A 20154-nucleotide genomic window follows, 5' to 3' on the forward strand; every position below is an offset into this window, starting at 1 on the left:
TCTTCTGCCATGGGAGTCTATGGCAGCCCCAAGAACCGTATTGTCAGAAGTTGTGAAACTTGGCACACTCTTTGGGACCAGTCCCCTCATCAATTTCACCAAGTTTCATGTCTCCCATTCCAACCATCTAGCGCCACCAATGGGTCAAAGTTGAAGGTGTGTTTACACACTTTACTTTTGAACCATATGCCTCATTTTCCAAAATGAGGTATTGTTGTATTCCCTGGATCAAGACGAGTCCAACGCACTCTATGACGTCATACCCAGTTATATAAATTCTCCGCCATTTTGAATGTTAAGGAAAAGCGTTTTTCGCTACTCCTCCTACAATTCTTGTCGAATCTTCTTCAAAATTGCCACAGATGATCTTCAGACCAAGCCTCACAAAAGTTATCCCCTGGAGCTTTGATTTTCGCAACCGTTTGTTAGTTACAGCCAATCAAATTGATGATGCTGAATTGATGTGGCCGCCATTTTGAATATAACGTTTTTTCGCTACCTCTCCTATAAGGTTTGTCCAATCTTCACCAAATTTGGCACCATTTATCTTCAGATCAAGCCTCACAAAAGACATCACATGTTTTTTTGACTTTCTACACTTTTGACTGGAACAGCCAATCAAAGTCGTCAACCAAGCCACCATAAAAGAAGTGAGGTCATATCTCAGCACCTCTTTACTGCATTGAGACCAAATTTGGTGTAAGGACTATGGACTCTGTTCTAAAGAGGTCCAAAATAGGTCATGCCATTTCACCTCTAGGTGGCACTGCAATAAGCAAAAAATGTGCACCATTTATCTTCAGATCAAGCCTCACAAACCTTTTCAAATTCCGGTAAAGCTGATCAAAGTCGGCGATGAAGATCATATCTCTGGAAATATTCGCTGAATTGACAACAAACTTGGTACAGGTGCTCGGGACCCTGTTTCAAAGAGGTCCACCAAAGGTTGTGTCATCTAACCTCTAGGGGGCGATCCCGTGTCTGACACATATTAAATTGTGATACCAGCTAAATTGATGTGGCCGACATTTTGAATGAATGAATAAAACGTTTTTGGTGAATACCAAATATTCACCTAATTTGGCACAGATTATCTTCAGACCACAATCACCTTGACATGTCAAAATAGAACTGAATTACAGCTGTAATCTGACAACTGCTTGCCACAGGAAAAATTCCTTATATTTTTACGCAGTCACTGAAATCTGATTTCCAACACTGAGAATAGCTCACTAGGATAAATTGGTGTCCTGGCAACTTCAACGTCAGAGATTCAAATTCAGCCAAAGCTGACAAGCTTGTCATGTCTCTGATTCTCTGTTTAGCGAGACTATAAGCCACTGCAAAGGAAGCCAGGTACACTGCAGTGACTAGATGTCGAAAGTTTCTTCTGGTTTATCTGACGTGCTTGGCCACCACATTGCTGCTTGCAGCTATATTTTCTCATTAAAATGTTATGTATTTTCAAAGTTTGGGGGATTATTGGTGCTTTTTTCAAAAATGTTTGTCAAGAGTCACAGTCATAATTCATTTTGACTTGAGTGCTGACACTGTATTTCTTGTTAAAATTTTAATTTTATTTATACCAAAAACTAAGATAACATGCTATCTTAAAGTAACCTAAACAATATTTTACTCTTAAGTTTTATTTCCTGCTAGTAGCCTATTTTGTTCTGTATTTTTACAGCTTTTATTTTGTTACAAAGGTCGACGTAAATTACAGATGTAACTACAGTTTAATACAAATGTTTCAATAAAGTACATTATTCATCTTCATTGATTGTCATCTGTGGTAAAACTATCAAGGCGCTTCTTACATTTAGTCATTTATCAGACGCTCTTATCCAGAGCGACTTACAGTAAGTACGGGGACATTCCCTAACCGCTCAGCCATCTGACCCTTTCTTGTAGTCCGTGTCCGTATGCTATATATGTAAATATACATGCTGTTCAATAGTCTGGACGGGAGATGTTTCGTCCTGACTGTAAGACTTGTGTACTCTGTCAACTTATGTGAATGTTTGGTGAACAGAAAGATGTTCCTGTGTTTATGCTTCCAAGAGAGGGTCATGCCTTGGGGAATGCGCTGATTTCGACATGCCCCGCCTCACATTCCAAAGGGTCTGAGCGAAAACTGGATTTACCAATTGGGGAGACCCATACGGATGAGGGCGGTTTTAGGTTAATTTGGGATTTTGGAGAAAGGAGGGACTTCCTTCATGACTGCTGTTGGATGCGTTGGATAGCAGCTACTTATGAGGTGACACGTAACTAAAATTAAAGGTGCAATGTAGGCATTGACCGTCATCTCGTTAATTACTTTTCATACAGTTGTACAAAGCCGTGCACTTGAAATATCAAACTTAAAGACCAGGATAAACTCGTGCAATTCGACTACTCAACAGTTAGGCTACGTGTGTGAGGTCAGGCGAAAATCTGAGCATAGTCTTTGAAGTAGCAAAAGGAGTTCGTTGATGTGTTTTACATGCACTAAAATGCCTAATCTTCACCAAACATGTTCCTACACTTGGTAGGCGATCATTTCGTTTGATTTGTGTGTGCAAAAATGCCACGGGAGTAAAGCGTAACAAGACCAAATTTGGACCTACCAAGAAAGTTTCTGCCGAGGTGACGGGGCTTGCCTACTACGCAGGCGGCAAGGAGGGGAAATGGGTAACGGAGTGTGTTCTCGGAGGCAACGGAAAATCTTCCAGTCTCTATTGCTGGTGACTGTGGTCTTCGGGATCATTTACGGGGCGATGGTATCATACGAAATGCACAAACAGTTGAAGAGGACGGAGGCGCTGGCACTGAAGTACCAACAGCACCAAGAATCGCTGTCAGCGCAGCTTCAAGGTGATTATTTAAGTTGATTGTGTTAGTGGTGAGGGAAATCTGACTTATTCTAGGTTACTGAAATGTCGTTGAACCGTTACAACTCTGCAAGAGCTCTTTCCAGTGGCTTCGGTTGAGTCTTGTCAGTCTTAGCAGACTGACAACCTTACTACCTTACTGCGCACCCCTTATGTTCGGACAATGGAAGGGGTGGGTTTCTGTCTGTCCTACTTGGAATGCAGAACATCTTCACTGTCAGCCACATACGGCATAATTATGTTCCTCCTTGAGAGGTGATCTATCTTTTTGATTTACCTGTCATTATTTCCCCCCAAACCTTCGACAAACAGATACATACACACACCCACACACACCTGGTGTGTTGACCCATTACTCTGCCATCTGTTGATGTTTCTGAAAGGTTTCTTACAGGTGTACTATAGTGTCTGTGTTTCCTTGCTTTCTTCATTACCTTATATCCTCTACATTACACAATTGGTTCTCATCACATGCTTGAGAGCTCACCAGTGCATAAATGTTATGAAAATAGTTATTTACAATGTCACTTCATAGTGCTATATATTTTACTTGAGTCACTGAGAAACTTACCCCCATACATGGCCTGCATTGCTGTGAGGTGGTGACTTCATCCATTCTCTGAAGTTCTTGGTAATTTCATATCTACCCTGAGTTGTTGATTTAATTATTATGAACTATATTTAGAGATGGGCTGTTACACTCATCAGGCATTGGGAGGGAGCAGGGGGTAACATTCACCGTTTCTGGTCTTGACAACAACGCAAGGGAGCTGTAAAACAGATAGTGTAGTCAAGTTTCCGACTTGAAAAAAACACGGCAGAATGAGTACCTTGATTTCACATATACAATAAGTCTCCAGTGTGTGAGGGTGTACAAAAACTATTTGGGATGTAGATAGGAGAGAGTGTGAACACAAGTTTTCCAGAGTCTCTGTCACTTAATTATCTCTCCAAAAGCTTCAGCCTTGAAGAGTGGTCTGAATGGGTACAACAGCAGCTAAGAGTCACCCAGGTGCAGAGTTTCTAAACCTTAGGAGGAGGTGCGTGGGGTAGAAGGGGGGTAACAAGTGCGGACCCCACCTCCCTTTATGGGCGTTTGTGACAACCAGGTCAGGCAGTGCTGGTTCCCATCTGTCTTAACCCTAGTGCTGCCTTCGGGTCACATGACCCAAAGGTTCATAACGAACCATCGTTGTGTTTACCCAATTTTACCCAATACAAAACCAAATAAAAATAATTTTCTTTTAACCTTCGCAATGTGGGGGGTCTGAGACAGCCCAACGGTTAAAAGAAAATGCTTCACTTTGTTTTTGTATGGGTAAAGTTGTCGCAATACGACGGTGGGTCACAATGACTGATGGGTCAGAACGACCCGAAGATAACACAAGGGTTAAGTTGCTCAGGTGAGTAGAGTTACAGTATCAAGAAGAATACTGTGTCCACAGACCTGAACACCCTGCTCACCTGAACACCCAGCCCACCTCACCATCTAGCCCACCCCACCACCCATCCCAACACAACACCCAGCCCAGCCTACCCCAACACGTAGCACACGCCACCACCTAGCCCACCCCAACACCCAGCTCACTACACTTCCTGCTTGCCAATGCTGGTGTGTAATCCTCCATGCGCTCCTATAATTTCTGCCTATCTTCTACTGATTTCAATAGGTTTTGGTCACCAAGCTACAGTTACAACTCCTATATGAAACACATCAAACACTCTCTCTTTATTTCTCTCAAACACACACTGATTTTTTATCAAGTACAGGTGTGATCAGATACAAACTTGTCTGCTTCACTAGCCAACCCTGACCAGCTCTGTCCCTAGCTAGTCCAGGAAAGGTCACCACCAGACTGGAGTCCCTTGTTCCCTCCGACCATGCACTTTAGCACCCCTGTAAAAAAAAAAAAAGAACAAGCTGTATCGACCACAGGGGACCTAGTCCCTCAAGGCGCTTTAGTTCCCATGCTCGGTGGGGTGTGTGAGGGCTGAGACGGGTGAAGGAACAGGTGTTTGTGTTCAGAAGTGCTGTGTAACTAGTATCTGAGACTGAAGGCTTAAATACACACTTGGGCTGTGCATCACTTGACTCAAGCTGTTGTAGACTTGGTACTGTGTCCTCTTATCTCTCTCTCTACTGGTCCTATACCCCTTCTCTCTCACTTACTCAGTCTCTCTTCACAAGGATTTTTTTTTTGGCACAACCCTTACAGCCATGCAACTGAAACTTAACATTTTCTATTTCAAAAGTAATCTTGATGCAAACGGGTTGGATGGTATGAACGGTATAGAATAGACGAGTATGAATTTGTCCTACTGTATGGATTTTGACTTTACCCTGCTGTCCGCAGTAGATATTTCGGGAAAGAAGATTTGCCACAGCCCCATTTACACCAGGCACGGCATACAATTGTTGCACGGAACGCAAACATCACAAGCAATCTTCCGCATCCTCATAACCAGTATTGCAAAGATGGAGAGCATTGTTTTGTTGGCGTCTATCCTCCCGTCTTTAAATGACACAACTTTAGACGTTGACAGAGACTTAGACAGAAATGCAGTGTTGCAAAAGAGTATAGAAGACAAGAGGCAAAGCTCTGGTGTATTTTTGACAACCGCCACTAGATGGCGAAAAGGTAGCAATGTCGCCATTTTGGACTGTGAGTTACAGTCAAACAGAAGGCTATAGAAGCATTTGCTGCTTCAAGAACAATGTAAGATGTTTAAGATGATGATTAACAATGTAAGATTACCAGGCTCGGATAGCATTCTTTTACCAGACATACCAGAAATGTATTTGTGCAATTATTATCTGTAAAAAGTACTTGGTTTATCCTAGGCTCATAGGTTTTACCACTGTGTTTAAACTATATTTTTTAATAATTGTGCTATAACTCTTTTGAGAGCTGTTTATTTTAAATTAGCTAAAAAAGCTTTTATAATCCCTATGTCCATAATGTCAAATTGACCATATTCCTTTATCCTACCAGTTTTCTATAAATAAAGATGTTCTATTTGATAATATATCTATTGTTCCAAATTGACATTGTGGGCTAAAATTGTGCTTGAATATTAGTTTCCAGAACAGAAGGACCTGTTGGTGGAAAGTCAGAAGTTTCAAAGGCAGTTTAGAAATGAGAACAAGTCACATTGTAAAATAATTGTAATGTAAATGTAATCCAAAAATTTCCAGTTACTCATAATTAACTTACATTTATTTAGATTATCAAAGTTGAGATTTTCTAAGTTTTCTAAATCAAAGAAGTTGAGTTAAATGAATGAATGAAGAAATCATGTAGCCCAATCTTTGTAATTTTAGTTGTTTATGTAATCAATACAATTCTGATTCTAACAAATGTAGCCTACTAAGCAAGTAAATAAAATATGAATATTTATGCAGGCTTTACAGGCCAATATAATAGTTTAACACATTATTTCGGTAGAGACATTAAATATATGGCGATACAATATTGATAATTTTGTTTGTGCATTGATACGGCTATTTGTTGGAGTGATGTTTTACTGGATTCAAAGTCCAAAATGGAGGATGTGTAGGACCGCTGCTGGGCGCAGATGTTGCAATGGGACGTTATATTGAGCTTCACCTCTTGTTTTCTATACTCTTTGGTGTAGCCATGCAAATAAAGATGCCGGGTTGGTTAGAATTGTGATTTGTTTAATGTAGATCCTATAGAATCGCAGGGCTCTCAATTCTCACGCATTTCAGCCGTTTCTCACGCAACACCTTTTATTTCTTGAGAACCCTGGAATTGAGTATTCTGCCTTGCAATCATTTATAATAGCTAGCTCACAACAAATATTGAATTAAGTTTTCTGATGATCGCATAAACGTGTTGTTGAAAGCTACATATCAGCTCTCCTTTGGTAGTAGCCTACATCAACTTCCATTTCTGATATCATAGGCTACGGAAAAGCACTGTGAATTACATGCGATTTCTTGGCTATTATCTTGCAATGACTTCTGGGAAATCAGATGCGTTCTCGCTGGCCAAGTCACCAACCGATGCATCCGTTTTTCTGTTCTTGGCTGTTTATCAATCCATATTTTTTTCCGTTCTTGTGTCCTTGCGAACTAGTTTGACATCATCTGTCATTGCCTAAGTACGGTTGCAATTCAAAGAACACAAGTCACCAAGAACGCCCAAAATACCCTGAAGTGTCCTTGATCCGCCCCTTTTATCGAGGATGTATCGGTTGGTGACTTGGCCAGCGAGAACGCATCTGATTTCCCAGAAGTAACTCCCCAGTGGGTAACTACTGAACAGAATAATATGCGTATTGGTAGCTGAAGTTGTGGGCCAACTTGTGGGATATCTATAATATTCATGGAATATGGTAAATTAACTAAAATGGGTAAATAGTTAAGCTTGCTAGCTAATGTCCTATGCAGAGCGATAGAGATAAATGGCTCTGGTCCGCCTATGCTACTTATCCCGGCACCTAAAGCATACAGCCACACTTGGTATCAAATGTATTCACATCTCCAATATGAAAGGTATACTGTAACTTAATCTCTTCATACTATTGTCATTGAAAGTAACTTGCATACAAGTCATTTGTTCTGCATACAACATTATTAAATATGTCCCTACTGTCAAGAAAGTCATAACTGACTTTGTAGTACATTGTTTAATTTCGTCTTGCTAGACTACAGTAACCTTAACCATTGTTTTTGGTAGCAGTACGTTATTTCCAGCTAGCATGACATCTCAGTAGGCTACTTTAAACTAACAATGTTAAATCTACTAAATGTTAGAAAATGAGCTTCGATGCTACAACTATTTTGCTACTGCCATTCAACTGTGATAATATTTTCAAAAAGATTAAATATGGTGCAAATTTAACTTAGTACCTTCCAACAGTGCTGTCATATAGCAGTTTCTCAACAACGTGGCTTTTTTGTTTCAGGGTTTCCCGCAGCACTTTGTGGTTAACGCCTGGGACACACTGCCTGCGATCTGCTGCGACGCGCCTAAAAGCGCCGCCTTTTTTCTTTTGGCGCCCATGTTATCAAATGGGACCGACCGCGAAGCGCCGCGATTGCCTGCGATCTGCAGCAATTGTTTTGGCAGCAGGTCGAATTTTTTCGCCAGGCGCTTGCGAAATCGGCCGTGTCCGTCTCCGTAAAAACGGAGAAGTATAAATCGGCCTTAAGGTGGCCGCCTAAGCAACACACGCCTGCCGCCTTAACTACGTGTGTTTTTTTTATTTTTATGAGCGATATCCGCCGTGTTAAAGGCCGATTTATACTTCTCCGTTTTTACGGAGACGAACACAGGGAACGCCCTCTCCGACGAGGAATTCCCTCTCCGTGCCCTCTCCGAGCCCCTCGGAGAGCTCTACGTGCACCTCCTGATTTTCCTGACTATCCGTCTGTCCGTCCGTCATTTTACGGATACCCCTTGGCTGTGATTTGTCCGTATTAACCCCTATCTTCGGGTCGTTCTGACCCATCAGTCATTGTGACCCACCGTCGTATTGCGACAACTTTACCGCATACAAAAACAAAGTGAAGCATTTTCTTTTAACCATTGGGCTGTCTCAGACCCCCCACATTGCGAAGGTTAAAAGAAAATTGAGAGAAATTGAGAAAATTGACACAACTCTTTCTCTCTATGGCTCTGCAGGCCTATTCCTGCAGTACTGTAGTTTGAGTATTTTGAGAGTTTCGTTGTGTTACCACTGTACTATGTCAAATCAAATTTATTTGTATAGCCCTTTTTACACGCAAGCATGTCACAGAGGGCTTCACATACGCCCATAGAACTGCCCCTCAACCAACCTAAACCCTCAAGGAAGACAAGGAAAAACTCTCAACAGGAGAAAAAATGGAAGAAACCTTGGGAGGAGCAATTCAGAGAGGGATCCCCTCCTTCAGAGACGGTTGGTGAGAGAGAGGAGCAGAACACAGGCTAAACATAGTCATACAGTGTCGATGGGTTTTGAAACACCAAAATCCATTGTTCCAGCGTTGGCCGACCGCCGACCAGGCAGGTGCTGACAACTCAAACCCCCCACACCACAAGGGATGTGTGTGGGGGGGGACAGAGAGAGGAGAGCAGGGATTAGAGAATGCCAGGAGCAGCTAACAGTTACAGTCATAATAGAATGAGATCACTATGTGAAATATGTCCTAGTAATACACAAGATTACAGTAATGCCATGCAGTTGCCATAGCAGTGCTTTACCCCTTCAGATGCATTTATATAGAAACTAAGTAAAATGATTATACCGTTGCCGTCTATGCTGGAAATTATACCGTGATATACATTTTAGGCAATACTGCCCAGCCCGTAAACCATTTAGCACTGTGCATATAGAGATGATACAACAGTGTACTGTTGGGCTGCAGGTTAGTCCTTTGTCGTGGAATTGCACCCAAGCCTTCCTAAGGTGACCCACCTTACCACACTACATACAGTACACACCTAGGACCTTTTGTTTCTGGCTGTGAGAATGTTGACTGTTGGAATGGATGACTTGAGAATACAGAATGAAGCTCGACTGTGTACAAAATTACAGCTTGTGTTGCTGTGCTTGTGGAACTGGTTGTTTGGGATGTTTACCGTGGGTGGAAATGGGGTGACACCCCCATTCGAAGGTAGCCAAAAGTACATACCATGACTATTTGTCATGTGAATTCTAGTGTGCCTCTAAGTGGCTGTATTCTAAGATGACACCTGCAGTCTTGCCAGTTCTTGTCCTTTAGCATTGACTTGGCTTGTCTGTGATCAAAAGGCCTATGGACATTAGCTAAGCATTAATGATTGCTAGCGAGGTAATGACTGATGGAAAACAAGAGTCCTTCAAAAACATGAAGGCTACATCATTGTACATTATTTAATCTGTCCTGTGTAATCCTCTCTTTACCTGCTCTGCCCCGTCAACCTGTCCTCTTTCTTATTTTGCCATCCTCCAGAAATACCAATTGATCCTTAGAGCAGGCCGTGCTGTCAGCTCTTCAAGAGTTGATTAGTAATGCCTGTCCAGGAGGTGTGACTTTTTATATCCCAGATCTGTTTCTCTTCCCTGTTACCAGTGGGTGGGGATGATGGGGATGATGCATCCATGATGAGGAGAGCTGAAAATGGTGGGGTTTAGAGGAAAAGAAGGAAAGGGCTATATGCAGCGTTGAGAGGGGAGAGGGGGACAGGTGGAGAAGAGGTGGAGGTAAGTGCTGAGTCTGCATCTCAGTACGATCACAGTGTTGAATTCATCACCTGCTCGTCAATGGAGGAGCATGGCCATCACACACACACGTTAAACAAATATAAAACAACCACAGTGTATAATCCAAACTGTACTCACATTCTTTGTGTGTGTGTGTGCACAAGTAAACATTTTGGCTCGTCATCATGTCTGTTTAGCTTAGCACTCCAGATTGCTTTGTGAGAACATCCTCTCATAGAAACTGTCTGTTGTCTGCTCTATACCCTCCTCCCTCTGTATCTACCTCCTTCCTTCTGTCTATCCTCCTTCTCCTCCCTTTTGATCTCCCTCCCTCTCCATCACCCATTGTATCCATCCCTCTCTGCCTCCCCTCAGTGGTGTACGAGCACCGCTCCAGACTAGAGAAGTCACTGCAGAAGGAGAGAGTTGAACACAAGAAGGCCAAAGAGGGTGAGAGACCAGACCTCCCATAATCACTTTTCAGCAGCAACAGTATCATTCCTTACTCCTACTCTTTTGTTTACATGGACAATTTAAAGCTGACCCTTTTTTGTCCCATCAGATTACCTGGTTTATAAGTTGGAGTCTCAGCAGTCTCTGAACAAGGAGAAGGTAGGCAAAAGTCTCTACTACTGATTGTGAGTGGAGATTTGTACGAGGAGATGGTTGGCTGTGTGTTGGTGTGTCATGGAAGAGGGGTGGAGGTGAAGGTTGTCTAACCTGTGTGTTGGTGTGTCATGGAGTTGATGGTTGACTAACCTGTATATTGGTGTGTTACTCAACAGCAAGACACCAGCAGTAGATTCAACTCCCTCCACGTACAGCATCAGATGCTAAAGGTCAGTAATTATGCATGCAGTAGACACACACACACAATTGTAAAAAATCGTATATTTCCAACAATGTTTTATACAAAACACACAATCATTTTCATGCCCCTGTCCCTGCTGTTGCAGAACCAGCACGATGACTTGAAGAAGCAGTACTATGAGCTGCAGGATCAGCACCAGATCCAGGGAGAAGACCACGGCCGAGCCCTGGAGGAGCACAAGGAGCGCTATGAGAAGCTGCAGCAGACCAAGGACCTGGAGATGTCCAAGCTCAAAGGTACAGGCAGATATAAAAAAGTCCTTGGCACAAATCTATTGTTTAGTATCAAAGGATGTCAAACATGTGACCTCATACAAGGCCTTTGTCTCCCTCTTCTAGATTAATGTGGTAATGCGCCCAACTTACAAGTCGTTATTTAAAAACACCCAGTGAGGTGCAGTAGTCTCTCCCTTGAATGGCTTCCTTGGATGTGTGTTCATGTGTATTATATTCTGGTGCTACCACTGTAGAGAATGTGTACAACCTGCGGGAGGAAAATAAACAGCTAAGGAAGGCTCACCAGGACATCCATATTCAACTGCAGGACGCACGTGTGAGTACCAAGGGCGAGGACTGGACAGTAGGTGTAGCGTGTGTGCCGTATTTACTTATCCACGTATTTCCCATTAACCGTTGCCAACACTTCGTGCCATTCCAGATCCAGCACATGGACCTGAAAGCTGCTCACGACCAGCTGGCACTGACGCTGGAAGACCACAAGAGTGCCCTGGCCACTGCTCAGGTAGGGACAAGGGGAGAGAGGAGGGGTGTGTCTCAACAGCCTGTTGGGGCCTCCTCCCCTCACTCACCTGGCTCTCTGAGGAAACATCCGAGAGGGAGGTGGAGCACAGCAGAGACAGACTAGTAGTTGTAACTCATTAGGATTCCTCCGTCAGGAGGAAACCTATTGTTTTTGTTTGTTTTATTATTAGGATTTGTCCGTCAGGAGGAAACCTGTTGTTTTTGTTCGTACTCTTATTATTAGGTGTGCTTGCTCTTAACGAGGCACCCTGTTGTTATCTCGTATATATACATACACACAGTATATAGGGATAAAACGGTACATGTCCGTACCCTGAATTTGCAAAACCAAAAATGTCACAATTTGGTCCATGCAGTCAGATGAAGAATATGTCTTCAGTCAGTCACAACAAAAACGGGCTATATTCCAACATAACATTTTCTAAGCTTGTTAGCTATATGATCCAATCTAATTTCCCACTGCACAAACTGCATTGAAACAACCTAGATCAGAAACATTGCAGATTCATATTGGACCACCCAGACGGCAAAGTTGGTCACGCGTTGTCAAGAGATTGATTTGAATGTAAGCACAGGAGTTGGGAAAACGTAAGGTTGGACAACTTGTCTTTGGTACACAAACTTGTCTGTCATTTAATCAAGCATAAAACAGAATGACAACAAAATATCAAACTCCAAACAACCATGTATCCCAGAACTCACTGCTCTTAAAGGGGCAGTGTCCACTTTAAACTTTTAAGTGAATTATGTAGTCTACATAACATTAACAGTAGGGGTGGGAATCTTTTGGTACTCACGATTCGATTCAAATCTTGGGGTCACGATTCGATTTTTGAAATTTCGGAACCGCTAGAAGATTGAATCACGATTCATATGCAAATCGATTTTATTCCCCCACCCTAATTAACAGCACATTGATTAATTAAAATGTAGATCAAATTCACTTCATAGTAGCAAGAAGCAACGGGGGGTGTGCAACGGACACTTTACTCATGACTCATCAATCATGACTCACTGACTCATTACTTATGTTTAATAATTTAAATGGTGAAGGACTTTGTATGAAAGAGTTGTCTGGATTTTGTGTGGAGGTTGTCTGAAGGTTGCTTTGTGGTTATTTTGCTTCCAGATGCAGGTAGATGAGTTCAAGAAGTTGAAGGAGACCCTAAACAGAATGCCCAGTCTGAAACACGCTGACCAGAACCATCCTCAGCAACAAGGTCAGCCTGCAGCCTTATTGGACCAGGCCCATGTACAGGACCCACCCCCAGCCCAGCAGGAAGCCTTATTGGCTGAGACCCACAAGGAGGAATATGCCCATGAGGATGATACACAATCAAAAGTATGGCAGTCTCTGATGAAGTTGTCATTTCTTACTTGGGACACACACACACATACAAACAAACACACTAATCATCTATTTCCTTAATCACAGTTGGACCTGCAGGACAAGGGGGAGGGGCCTAAGATGGATCCCCAGTCTCAGCTGACTATATCCCACGATGCTTTGCCAGAGAAAGAAGGGGATGTGGAGGGAGAGGGGGAAGCGGAGAGAAGGAGAGAGCTAGCAGAAGAGGAGATGGAGCAGGCAGGGCAGCCCCAGAAGCTGGAGGAGGAGTCTGACCAACCCCAGGATGAGGAGGAGGAGGGGGTGGAGCTAGAGCACGAGCTGCCAGATGACAATGCTCTTGATCGTCAGAGACGCCAACCACAACCGGTTAGAATGACAGTAGGATCTCTTACGCTGCGTTCACACTGCAGCGTTTTTTAACGCTCTGCATCGCTTGCCTTCCCACAGTACACCACGCTCGGGGGCGTGTTAGAAAAGTTAATACAGAGTTGTAGTTCTCTAAGGTCACTGTTGTAGTCATGGCCAAGCGTGCAGATTTGGGTTCATGTACTCACAATATCGATCAAAATACCACTTTTACACAACATTTATGTAAGTGCAAGATTTTACTAGTGCAAGATTACAGTAGAATACATGTTACGCCACCGGTCACTCAACCAGTCGTTTGTAGGCTGGGCTAGCAGTGGCACAGAACAGTCACGTAATGTGACGAGACTGAATTTAAAAGTAGGCTATAAAAACACACTAGAAACAATGACGACATCGGCAACCATGCACCATGCATTATTAGTTTAATGTAATCTTTAAATTCAGGCTCGTCACATTGTTTGTCATGACCAAAGGTTGCTACGTTACAAGAAACAAGAAAACAATCCGATTGGCCAACGCTAGCGTTTTCACGCTCCTCATTTACATAAAGTTGAGAAAATCCAACTTGCAACGCTCCGCTCCGCTCCGCTCGCCTTCCCACAATGCCCTACGCGAGCGTCAACGCCTGGTTTCATTGAAAATGAATTGGAAGCCGACGCCACGCGCCGCCCGCTCCGCTGCAGTGTGAACGCACTGTTAGAACCATAGTAGAACCAACCAATTCAAGCGGATGTAGTGTGGTTGCTGAAATATTGTACTGCTCAGAACCCTACCAATGTTTTCAAAGACTGTTTAGTTTTTAATTGCACTTTGAAGATGGTCTCCTGACTCATTTTTGTAAATTTTCCACAGGACCCCCTGGTGGAGCTCCACCATGAGGCCCACCTTCATCAGGAGGCCCACTCTGAGGTGGAGCGTGTCAAGTCAGCCTATGAGCAGCAGCAGGAGCAGCAACGCCTGGAGGCCCAGCGGGCCCAAGAGCAGAGGGCGCTGCAGTTGCACCAGGAGGCCCTGCAGGCCCAGAGGGAGAAGGAGCAGAGGGAGAGGGAGCAGCATCTGAAGGAGCAGCAGGAGAAGGAGGCACAGCACAACCAGGAGGCCGACAGACAGGAGCAACTCCTCAGGGAGGAGCACCTCAGGTCAGAAAGGGAAGCAGTCGTGTGGGGTTACCTAGTGGTCACAGGGAGTTGAGAAAGATAATGCATACAAGTACTTTTAAGATGTTCTGAGACATTCAATACTGAGGCCTAGAAAATTCCACCTTTCTGACTATGCTGTGGCAGAGCCATAGAGAGTAAGAGTTGTGTCAACTGAGTGTCAGGAAGCTAGGTGGTCACGTGGTTCATATGTCACGAAACAGTTCCAAACAAAGCTGAGCGGGAGATCTAAATGAATGGAAAGACTCACCAAAGCGACTGCAGAGCTCCACAAAAATAGTTTTTGGTCACTACTGAAGAAAATAATATGCGTATTGTGGTAACCCAGGGGACTTGAAGGCCCGAATCACAATGAAATGGGACATTTGGCGTTAACATAAATTGTCCTTTAATAACGGATCTCAGGGTAAGGGTAATGGGACAAACTTCAAATCAGGATTCTTCTTGTCCGGGGTGTATTGGCCTTCATGGGGTGTGGTCCTGTGGAGGGAAAAGCAGAGCGAGAGGTCAGTCGTTTCTAGCCAGTCTCTTGTCTGAACGACGCTCCTCCAGGGTTGTCTCTCTGGTCCTTTTTCTTTTCATGTGGTCTTGGGCTGGTTCCCTACATGCCTCCCCTGATCACCTGATGGGCTGCAGGTGTAACCAGTGCCATGTGCCAAGTGGCTGCAGCATTTCGACAGGCAGTTAGACTCCTTCTATCACCTCCCCTAATTTAAGTCTATGGACCCGCCTTCTGTGCCGGATTGGCTGGTCTGATTCCGCTGGTTTGCTACAGTATTGGTAGCTGAAGATGTGGGCCAAATTGTGGGATCTCTATAATATTCATGGTATATGGTGTGGCAAATAAAGAGTTTGGGCAGAGCGTGAATGGGTTTTTAATGGGAACGAAACAAAAATCTACTTAAATTACACGGCAGACAGGGTCCGGTAGCCAACAAAACAGTGGGGAAACAAAGTCAGCAAAACAAAGCCAAAAGATGGATCCCTGGTCCCACGCTGATAACAGCCTTTACGTGGCTGCGACATCACAGTGGTAAACTAACTAAAATGTGTAGATAGTTGGGGCTTAGAACAAGATGGCGGCATAATGTTATTGCTCTACACAGTGTTGCAGAATTATAATAGAAATCCCCAAGTTTACATTTATTCATTTAGCAGACGCTTTTATCCAAAGCGACTTCCAAGAGAGAGCTTTACAAAGTGCATAGGTCACTGATCATAACAACAAGATAGCCACAAAACATTGCGAGTAGCCAAAACATGAAGCACACATTGTGAACAACCAAAGTAAGTGCCAAAGGGAAGAACCATAAGAGCATGTAGTTAAACAAGTTACAATTAAACAACATTGAACCGCTATATGTGCAAGTGTACCTGTGGAAAAAACAAGCAACAATAATAAAAACAATATATCACAGCGAGTACAAAAAATTTAAAACAGTTACCACTACATTTACATTTAGTAATTTTGCAGACGCTCTTATCCAGAGCGACTTACAGTAAGTACAGGGACATTCCCCCGAGGCAAGTAGGGTGAAGTGTCTTGCCCAAGGACACAACGTCAGTTGGCATGACCGGGAATCGAACTGGCAACCTTCGGATTACTGGCCCGACTCCCTCACCGCTCAGCCAACTGACTCCCTCCACTAACCACAAGAGCAACAAGTCTCTGAGCAAGAGTCATTGTGATCCTTGAGGAAACTAACATTGGGTCAAGCGAACCATTCCTAAGTATCGTTGTACTCCTGGAACAAGTGCGTCTTGAGCCTTTTCTTGAAGGTGGAGAGACAGTCAGTGTCTCTGATGGAGGTGGGGAGTTGATTCCACCACTGGGGAGCCAGACAGGAGAAGAGCTTGTGTTGGGACCGGGCGGTCTTGAGCTGTGGGACCACCAGGCGGTTGTCTGAAGAAGACCGTAGGTGACGGGTGGGGGTGTAAGGCTGCAGGAGAGACTTGATGTAGACGGGTGCAGTCCCGTTCACTGCTCGGAAGGTCAATACCAGATCTTGAATCTGATACGGGCCATGATAGGTAGCCAGTGGAGAGAGATGAGGAGCGGGGTAACATGAGAGCGTCTGGGTAGATTGTAGACCAGGCGGGCCGCTGCATTCTGAATCCTCTGAAGAGGGCGGGTTGCACATGCTGGGAGACCAGCGAGTTGCAATAGTCCAACTTGGAGAGGACAAGTGCTTGGACTAGCAGCTGGGTGGAGTGCTCAGACAGGTATCTCCTGATCTTCTGGATGTTGTAGAGGGTGAATCTACACGACCGGGAGACCGAAGCAATGTTGGCCGTGAGGGAGAGCTCGTCGTCCATGGTAACCCCAAGGTTCCTGGCAGAGGATGATGGGGTCACCGTCGCAGATCCCAGGGTGATTGAGAGATCGTGGGAGATGGAGGGTTTAGCCGGGATGATGAGAAGTTCTGTTTTGGCGAGGTTCAGCTGGAGGTGGTGCTCTGTCATCCAGGCGGAGATGTCTGTGAGGCAGGCCTCAATCCGGGCTGAGATCCCCGGATCGGTCGGGGGGAACGACAGGTACAGCTGCGTGTCGTCAGCGTAGCAGTGGTAGGAGAAGCCATGGGAGGTGATGATTGGTCCAAGTGAGGTGGTGTACAGAGAGAAGACGAGGGGTCCAAGGACGGAGCCCTGTGGGACACCAGTGGAGAGCTGGCGAGGGCCTGACAGTTTTCCTCCCCAGGAAACCTGGTAGGATCTTCCCGACAGGTAGGATGAGATCCACTTGAGTGCAGTGCCAGTGATGCCATTCTCAGAAAGTCTGGCGAGCAGGATCTGGTGGTTAACCGTATCAAACGCTGCAGAAAGGTCCAGCAGAATGATGACGGATGACCTGGAAGCCGCTCTGGCAGACTGGAGGGCAGTGGTGACTGAAAGGAGGGCAGTCTCTGTGGAGTGGCCAGTCTTGAAGCCCGATTGGTTGGGGTCAAGCAGGTTGTTCTGAGAGAGAAAGTTAGACAGTTGGTTAGATACAGCACGTTCAATTGTTTTTGAAAGGAAGGGTAACAGTGATACCGGTCTGTAGTTCTGGAGGACGGCAGGGTTAAGGGAGGGTTTTTTGAGTAGAGGGGTAACTAGCCTGTTTGAAGGCAGAGGGGAAGGTGTCAGAGGTAAGAGAGGAGTTTAGGACATGGAGAAGAAAAGTTATGATGGAGGGGGAGATGGTTTGAAAGAGAGGGGAGGGGATAGGATCAAGGGGACAGGAGGTGGGGCGATGAGAGAGAATGAGGTCAGAGATCTCTGCCTCAGACAGGGGAGAAAAAGAGTTTAGACATTTAGTTGGGTCAGTCATGGAGGGTGAGAGGGTAGGAAAGGTGGGTTTAGGGAACCGACTGCTAATGTCGGCGACTTTTTTCTCAAAGAAGAAAGAGAAGTCGTCTGCTGTCAGGGTGGAGGGAGGGGGTGGGGGAGGTGGGTTAAGAAGGGTGGAGAAGGTAGAAAAAAGTTTGTGGGGGTTTGAAGCGGAGTTAATTTTGTTCAGAAAGTAGAGGGTTTTAGCACCAGTTATGTGAGAAGAGAAGGATTTGAGGAGCGATTGATACTTATCAAGGTCCAGACCGTCTTTGGACTTGCGCCATCTCCTCTCAGCTGCCCGAAGGGTGGACCGTTCTTCATGAATAACATCCGTAAGCCACGGGCAGGAGGGAGAAGATCGTGCAGGCCTGGTTGACAGGGGACAGAGAGAGTCAAGTGATGCAGTTAGTGGTTAACAAGGTGTCGGTGGCAGTGTTAGTGGGGTGGGACGAGAACTCGTCAATGGGGGGGAGGGAGGATGTTACAATAGAGGAGAAATGGGAGGGGGATAGGGAGCGGAAGTTGCGCCGGAAAGTTACAAGGGGAGGGGAGGTAGAAGGAGTTGGAGGGAGAGAGATAGAGAATTGGATAAAGTAGTGATCAGAAATATGCAGTGGGGTTACAGAGGTTAAGTCAGTGATAGTTACGTGTCAGGATGAGGTCTAGCTGTTTGCCTGCCTTGTGGGTCGCCGGTGTGCTCAGCAGCGTCAGGTCGAAGGAGGTCAGGAGAGACAAGAAGTCGACGGCCTGCGTTCCTTGGAGGTGGATGTTGAAGTCCCCAAGGACTATCAGGGGCGTTCCATCATCCGGGAGGACGCTGAGGAGCATGTCCAGCTCCTCCACAAAGTCGGCTAGCGGGCCTGGTGGGCGATAAAGAACAATTAAGCATGCTTTGATAGGATCAGTTAGCATCACATAATGGTGTTCAAATGATTTGGCAGTAACAGGGAGTGGTGTGGATGTGTATTTAATATGTGGGGAAAGAAGCAACCCTGTCCCACCACCCCCGCAAGTTATATTTAGCAGCTTAACAGTAACCATGTCAAAAACTGCGTCGAACAAGGAGGGTGATATTTTCAAGCGAGCAAAAAGTTTGCAAAAGCAGAAAAATGAGACAATCGAGAACGAGGAACAAGTGTTGTGGAAAAAACATCACACTGTTGTAATTATGAACATGGGTAACGATTATGGATTATATGATTGAAAATGAACCCCTTAATAATTTGTTTACCTTTATATGCTATATTACTATAAACCAGATGCAAAGCTGTTGACTGATGAGTATTGCCACTAATATGTAGAAGATATTAAGCCCAAAAGTGCAAATCTGGATATTTAGGGGCTGAGGGCGAGAGAAGTTGGTGTGTATGCTTCTTCCATAGAAAACTACAAGGCCCAGATATCATGAACTACAAGGCCCAGATATCATGGACTACAAGGCCCAGATATCATGGGACAGATTTACGACTTTACACTCAACAACCCAGTGCAGCTGGTCTTCAAGGCCAGAGCAAGCCTAAAACATTTCTATGCGAGTTTTCTATGCACCTGTAATCTGAAGCCTTTAGAGAGAGAGAGACCAATAGTGTAAAATGCATTATGCATCTGTGACAAACGGTAATGTACCAATAGCAAAATTACAGAACTGATAAGGTTTTGATATAAAAGAGGAATATCCGGAGAAAAATTCCAGTCTGCTCCCGGGAACACACTCGCTTGTTTAGATACGTTTGTGTCTGAATAAACTTTTGCATCAAACTGAGTTCCAGTGCGCCTGTTTGGACTTAGGATCTAGCCCTTCACGACACTTACAATTATTCTTCACAATTATTCTTCACTTCAAGACGTAGTATATTTCACAATATAAGGGAACTTACAAAAGTATTTACATCATTTCAAACATTGAGAAATTGATAAAACGTAGTACATATTTATCCACTTCACAAGCTAGTACGGACCAAGCTAGCATAGCCGCCGTGCTAACAGAGCTAAAGTCACTTTGTGCGGAGTTCGATGGGTTTGGTTCCAAACTGGACGGAATAGACGGACGGCCCTGCAAGATGGCCAACTTGGTTGAGGCTCTAGAAAATAACATGAATGAGGTGAAGCGGGACATAGCATCCAATATTGTGCAGTTGGAGGAAGCCGAAACACGCATCATGTCAACGGAAGACAAGTTGGATAACACCATGACGGGCCTGAGTAAAGGCGGATCACGTATCGTGAATCTAAAGTTGAAGACTTGGAAAATCGCGAATGTTTGGACTCA

At 44.5% G+C, this 20154-nt stretch overlaps 1 protein-coding gene across 4 annotated transcripts in view; it reads left to right on the plus strand.

The window, feature by feature from the left end:
- The first annotated feature begins 2204 nt into the window (after positions 1–2204).
- golim4a (golgi integral membrane protein 4a) overlaps positions 2205–20154 on the plus strand; it is a 45062-nt gene continuing 27112 nt past the window's right edge. For 2 of the 4 annotated variants that reach the window (XM_062472401.1, XM_062472405.1), the window contains exons 1-10: positions 2205–2856; positions 10443–10517; positions 10630–10679; positions 10853–10906; positions 11024–11173; positions 11404–11490; positions 11596–11679; positions 12829–13041; positions 13135–13416; positions 14272–14558. In XM_062472401.1, coding sequence (XP_062328385.1) covers positions 2670–2856; positions 10443–10517; positions 10630–10679; positions 10853–10906; positions 11024–11173; positions 11404–11490; positions 11596–11679; positions 12829–13041; positions 13135–13416; positions 14272–14558 — 1469 coding nt within the window. In that variant the 5' untranslated portion in view covers positions 2205–2669. Of the gene's footprint in view, positions 2857–10442; positions 10518–10629; positions 10680–10852; positions 10907–11023; positions 11175–11403; positions 11491–11595; positions 11680–12828; positions 13042–13134; positions 13417–14271; positions 14559–20154 lie in introns of all 4 variants that reach the window. The other 2 variants (XM_062472402.1, XM_062472404.1) reach the window with 2 other exon arrangements.

Source organism: Osmerus eperlanus, chromosome 11 (genome assembly GCF_963692335.1).
Source record: "Osmerus eperlanus chromosome 11, fOsmEpe2.1, whole genome shotgun sequence".
In the NCBI taxonomy this organism is placed as follows: Eukaryota; Metazoa; Chordata; class Actinopteri; order Osmeriformes; family Osmeridae; genus Osmerus; species Osmerus eperlanus.